The sequence below is a fragment of the Glycine max genome, chromosome 8, assembly GCF_000004515.6.
Source record: "Glycine max cultivar Williams 82 chromosome 8, Glycine_max_v4.0, whole genome shotgun sequence".
Classification (NCBI taxonomy): Eukaryota; Viridiplantae; Streptophyta; class Magnoliopsida; order Fabales; family Fabaceae; genus Glycine; species Glycine max.
In genome coordinates, this window is record NC_038244.2 from 14,350,393 (window position 1) to 14,356,933 (window position 6,541).

The 6,541-nt window shown below is 32.6% G+C and overlaps 1 protein-coding gene across 1 annotated transcript; it reads left to right on the forward strand.

Moving 5' to 3' along the window:
- Positions 1-774: 774 nt before the first annotated feature.
- Positions 775-4,522, forward strand: LOC100785537 (probable nitronate monooxygenase). Its single transcript, XM_003531495.5, has 6 exons — positions 775-1,104; positions 1,306-1,518; positions 2,114-2,209; positions 3,342-3,487; positions 3,811-4,030; positions 4,134-4,522. Exons 1-6 carry the CDS (start codon positions 970-972, stop codon positions 4,314-4,316), a joined length of 993 nt encoding a protein of 330 aa, XP_003531543.1. The 5' UTR covers positions 775-969; the 3' UTR covers positions 4,317-4,522.
- The last annotated feature ends 2,019 nt before the right edge of the window (positions 4,523-6,541 follow it).

A 6,541-nucleotide genomic window follows, 5' to 3' on the forward strand; every position in this document is an offset into this window, starting at 1 on the left:
AATAATGAGTGGGCCTTTTGACCACTCGACTTTGTCATTGACTACCATATTTCATTTCTCTATACGTAGTATTGAATGTGATTGAGTTTCATTTGATTCTCTTCTTTAAGGTAAGATTTCCTTTTTCTTTTTGATAAATACTTCAAAGAAATGTCAATTAGAGGGAGTTATTAGAATCATTTTGGTCTATTGTATGAGGAATAAAAGGAATAATTAATTTTAACGAAATAAAAATTCCAATCTAATTTATTGTGTAAAACGAAACAAAATTATAATATAAACTTGTTAGAATGAAATAAAATTAGTTTAAATCTCACATATTTAAAATTTAAATATTTGAATGGAAGCAATTACACAGGCTAACTGAGTTTGTTGCTGTAAATTTTTAAAGAAATTATGACACTCCTACATCATATGCTCTTTTGTTTAAGTGCGGTGTCATATGCTTGATAAAATAAAAACTTAAATATGTTTTTTTTTTCTTTTGGAAGATTGTAATTTTTTTAAATTTTAGTCTATAAGTTTTTTTTTTAATTTTCATCTTTAGAAAATATTTTATTTACAAGTTTATGTTTTTTTAAATTTTGATCCATGTGTGAACTTACGATGATTATAATATAGAGATTAAAATTAAAAAAAATAAACTCATAGAATAATAATAAAAAACACTAACTTAAGTAGAAAAAATATTTAAACTTAAAAATAAATTAATTTGAACAATGCCAAGTCAAAAAAGTTCAACTATGATACTTGTCACTGGCTTCTACAGAACAACAACGTACGACGTGTTCGCTTACGTTTGAGTTGATGGAGACTAGCGAAGAAACATAGAGAAGGCACGTGTTTTTGTTGTTGGTGTTCTAGTGTATAAAGCCTCACGCAAGCAGGGTCCCTTGTCAGATCCACCACTAATTAATTGTTAAAGGAAGCGAAAGAAAGATTGATCAAATTATCGCAGAGGAATTGAAGATGGGTTGGAGAGGGATACTGGGTTTTGAATATGGTATAGTTCAGGCCCCATTAGGCCCTGATATCTCTGCTCCCCCACTTGTTGCTGCAGTTGCCAATGCTGGTGCTCTTGGACTTCTTAGGGCCCCTGATTGGGTAATGCTAATGCTTCACTATTACATTTTATTTTTTTTATCAATGGTTAGTTTGCTAGTTTTTGTTAGGAGGGATTGAATCCGTCACCTTTTCTTTCTTAACCAACCCTATGAATCTTATATCTCCTAATGTTTCACTACTTATGTTGCTTATCATTGCCTTTGCCTGCCTTGTGTTCTTCATTTCATTTTCTTCTGACAGGAATCGCCGGATTACTTGAGGGAACTCATAAAGACGACTAGGACCTTAACTGATAAACCCTTCGGGGTTGGCGTCGTTCTAGCTTTTCCTTTTGAGGAGAATTTGAATGTCATTTTGGAAGAAAAAGTTGCAGTCTTGCAAGTTTATTGGGGTGATTGTACAAGGGAATTGGTGAATAAGGCTCATTCCGCTGGGATCAAAGTTGTTCCTCAAGTGAGTTTTCTGCCCATTTATTTATTTTATTAATAGTTCTAGGTTACTAACTATACGCAAATTCAACAACCGAGGGATTTAACTCAATTGGTTGAGTATGTTGCGTGAGTATTGTAAACTTCCCGGTAGTGTCTTCGATTCTTACAGATAAAAAAAATACACACATTCAACGAGACATTAATATTTGAATTTTGGTGTTCCTTTTGTTTGCTCTGCATATTAATGATTCCGTTTTCATATTAGTCTGATGTATAGTCAAAACTAGATTTAGCCTGTCTTACTTTCAAATTAATGATTATTAAAGACGAAATTTGTTCCAAGATACTCTTTTTTCTTGATATACTAAGTTCAGATCAAAAGTCTATCATTGCAGACTTCGGAATTCATGGTCCTTCTTCCTTATTAAAGTTGCTTTCAAAATAGCAGTTGGATGATTCTAGTGGGTAGGTAGTTTGACTTAAGTGTGATACGCTGGCCCTTTGATGATGCATCTTGAAAGCTAATTGTAGGTTACTGTTGCATACGGATATGTTATTTTCATTTTACTGTGTCATTGGTATCTAACCTGTTACTTGTATTTGTAATCCTATTACAGGTTGGGAATATTGAAGGTGCGAAGCAGGCAATTGAAGCAGGTGCCGATGGAATAATTGTACAAGGACTTGAAGCCGGTGGTCATGTCATTGGTCAGGTGTGCATGTTTCTCATAATTTTGATGTGTATGTATATATGTAGCGTGTGTGTCTTGGTGTGATAAGTAAGAATAATTGTTAATTTTCTGTTCAGGCATAAGATGGTAGAAAAGAAAGCTGATAAAGTTTATTACTTTCCAACTGCTCTTACAATTTTTAGCGTGAGTAAAGTGGCTAATGCCATACACATGGCCTACAGTCACAATTGACTACAAAATTGGTGTCTCAGTGTCTGCCATATCTGTGTTTGATATGCAAAATTCAAGTGGGACAAGTTTTACATAGTATATGTTTGGATTGAAGTTAGAAATGTTGTACGTGCGTTCCAATGCAAATCCAATGGATAAAAGCAAAATGAAAGCAAAAGCAGGGGTCCTTATCCTTTTGTAAAATTACTTTTATCTCAAAAGTATTTTTTCTCCTAAAGACCAAACATGCACTTAAATATAGGGCATGTTTGGATTTCAGTTCAAAATGCGGTGCACGAATTCCGAAGTAAATCTAATGGTCTACAAATTCAATTTTGTAAAACGAAGGGTCCAGATGCTTTTGCAAATTTCATTTTGCTCCAAATGTTTGTTTGCAACTGAAAAACAAACATGCAATATAGAGCCTATGCAGTTGTAGGTGTTAAATAAGAAGGCAATACATTGTTTTTTCCCTGAGACACTTTTCCACAAAACCTTCACGATCTGTTTAGTATCCTGCCTCTTAGGTTCAATCTTATACCTGGCGATTTTTGGGTCATTATGCTTGTGTTTTGTACTGTATAAAAATCAGGAAAGGCCTTAATCTGAGAAAGTGATGATTAAAAAGCAAAATTTCACCATTAATGCTTTTCTCTGAGAAATTATGAGTGTATAATTCCAAATATTTTTGAAATGAGGCTGGTTCGGTCTTTTCAGTATTTACTGCTTCATGTCCTTGGTTGTTGTCAGGGGAAGACCGTCACTTATATATGTAATGTTCTCACAACCTTTGAAGAAGATCATCTTTTTATTATTTATCATTGCTTTGTTGATCTTTAGCAGTTGATGCGAATGATAGCTAATCATATTTTTTTCGATTGTGCATTACAGACTACTTTCCATTTTGCCACTCAGATATTGCTTTCCCTGCATTTATTTGCAGGATGGTCTAATTACATTGGTGCCCAGAGTGGTTGATCTTGTTGGTGACCGAGAGATACCAGTTATTGCAGCTGGAGGAATTGTGGATGCTCGGGGTTATGTTGCTGCTCTAGCACTTGGTGCTCAAGGCGTCTGTCTAGGCACTAGGTTTTGAAATATTACTTTTACATTAATCATATTTGAGGAAATTGTTCTCATATTGTTGCAGTAATTTCTTAGCATATGCAGTTTTTGTGTTCAACTTAAGAATAGTTGTTGCCTCCGTAGAAGCCTCTCATCAGGCTAATAAATTGCACAGTTTATTCCTCATGAGACTATAATTGTATTCACTTGGTTGTGAACAGATGTACACAGTTCCCCCAACATCATCACCATGTCCAACCTAATAATCTCAATTTATATTCGACATTTTTTCTGGAACTATTACACCTTTTCGTATATGTTTTTCATGCCAAGATTCTTGTTTGCAGGTTTTTGGCTACTGAGGAAAGCAATGCTCATCCTACATACAAAAGGAAGTTACTTGAACTTGATGAAACTGCGTACACGGATGTATTTGGGAGGGCAAGATGGCCTGGCGCCCCTCAGCGTGTCTTGCAGACACCTTTCTATAAGGAATGGAGATCCCTTCCGCCACATGAAAGTGAAGCCAACAAGCCTGTCATTGGCCATTCAACAATTAATGGCGTGGTATGGTTTCAGTAATAATGCCTAGCATCCTTATATATATATATATGCAAATGTAATGTACTCTACAACCTTTGAGTTTAACTATACTTTTGGCATGCAACAGGATAAAGAGATACGGCGTTTTGCAGGTACCGTCCCAAACAAGACAACTACTGGAGATCTTGAGAGCATGGTGATGTATGCTGGCCAAGGTGTTGGTCTCATCAAGGAAATTCTGCCTGCTGGTGAAGTGGTAAAGAGGCTAGTTGAAGGGGCACAGCTTATAATGCAGCAAAACTTTAAATAGATTGTCAAATCTCAATAGCAGGCTTACATTCACTAGATTTCTAGTGGCCTGAAATAACAAGAGTGCCAGCTTCAAATCAAAATTCATTTGGAGAAATATGTAATATTCACAGTGCTACAGGAAAAAAATAATCAAATCTTCTTGAAACATTGCTTCACCAATCACCATTATACATAATTGAAAATAAAATAAACCAAGTTAATATATTTTTAGCAGCCCCTCCTTAATCACTTAGTCCAAGTTGATGCATGAAGAACTACGAAGTCTTCTTTTTTCATTGCAATGATTGTTTGTCTCATGTTATTTTCTCTCTCCCCCATCATCAATTCATGGACTTGCTTGTCCACCTCGATGCTCTCTGCACATCAGTATCAATGCCCCATTCAATGGACAAATGACGTGAATAATATTAGTTTCATTATTTACCCATGGTTTGATTGCCAAGAAAATATTAGTACTATTCAAGGAGAAATTTTTTGTTTCCATACCTCCACAACACTACTTTAACTTAATATTTTTCTTCAATTCTCTTTCATTCTTTTCTCTTCCACACATCCAAACTTACCCTTAAACATAAAAACATTAACGCCATATTTGATATTGAAATGTCCAAATTCAAGTCATACTTTAAATCAAAGTAAAGTAAGTTACTTCTTAAGTTGAGCTAGAAGCATCTACAGCTAAAATTATCTATATCAATCGATATTATTTTCTCTCCCTCTCACGTATGAAATTATATTCTGTCTCTCCCTTTCACTAATGATGATCTCGTTTTTTCTATTTTCTTATGACAGTGAGGGGCCTATACCCCAACACAATTTTTTTTTAATAACCACGAGGGTCGAAAACAGAAGATACATCACCCAAAAGGACAAACTAATAAAAGGAGAGACTGATCTAAAAATAGAATTACTAGAGCCAGAGGACACAACAAATTTAGCTAAGCCATCGACCACTTGATTAGCTTCACAAAGAATGTGGACAATCTTCACATAATTAAACTATAATAACCATGCCTTACATATATCAGTTTATACTAGTTGATTCTAATAAAATAATCTGTACCTCATGAATCATGTCAATAAAATAGCACAGTCCCAGCACATGGGCGAGGAAGAGAAGTCAAATCATTTAAATTTGTAATTTCAAATTTTTAGGATATTTTTAGATTTAAAAGAAAATATTTTTTAATTTTTAAGATATTCTTTAAAATAAAAGATATATTTAATAAATTAAAATTTATTTTTTCTTTTAAGATTTTAATATTAGGTCTATATATAGATTATTAAGATGAAAATAATTATAAGTCTCAAAAGGAATTTATTACCTTAGGTAAGAGAAGAGTGATGTTGAGAAAAAATTTATAAATTTATTGAATTTCTAAGATGGTTTGGGATGTAAGAATAATAATCCAAATCACATTAAATAAATTAAAGTTAAAATTGTAAATATAAGAATAAAAATTTATGTTAAATAAATTTGTGATATTTTTTATTTTATTTATGATATTACCTTTTATTCTTGATGTAATTTTTGAATAATAAACACATGCATGTTTTTTTCTCGACCTTAATTTATTTTGAATCTCCAATCTACCATCTACATTTCTATTTATTATTGTTCAACCAGGCTTCAGATCCAAAGTTGCCTTATTTGGAAAATGAGTCAACCCGATTTTCAAATTTTCTATATCTGTACAGTAACTCAATCTCCGATTTGACTTTTGGAAAGATGACGGTGAGAGACTTTTATTTGACAATAATAATATTAAAAAAAGCTATTTACCAAAAGAGTGTAAATTCAAAATAATTTATATGCAGGGGTTATTTTCTATATAACCAATGTAGAAGATATTTTTTTACATTGATTATATTTAAAAAATTGTTGGGATAGGCACAAAATATTTGTAGATGTGTCTCGATACAAGAAGGCAATGGCAATTTTGTCTTTCTCTCTCACTTATGATGATCTAATCCTCACCCAAATAAAGAAACCTTAATAGTATATTTGGATAGAGAATTTTAAATGAGGAAAGTAATTTATCAAGAGAATTTGAATTTCTGTAATTTATAATTCATTATTTGGATGTTTTTTATGAAAAATTTAAAATTTTGGAATTTTAAAACAGAATTTTAAACAATTAAAAATCTGGAATTTCAATATCCTTCTAAAAAATGAAAAATTGAAATTATTTTTTTACCGTCTTCTTCAAGAAATACCGTCTA

Coding starts and splice junctions, on each gene's coding strand:
- LOC100785537 (XM_003531495.5), top strand. CDS start 970: ATGGGTTGGAGAGGGATACTGGGTTTTGAATATGGTATAGTTCAGGCC. Junction 1,105..1,305: donor TTCTTAGGGCCCCTGATTGG/GTAATGCTAATG, acceptor TTCTTCTGACAG/GAATCGCCGGATTACTTGAG. Junction 2,210..3,341: donor GTGGTCATGTCATTGGTCAG/GTGTGCATGTTT, acceptor ATTTATTTGCAG/GATGGTCTAATTACATTGGT.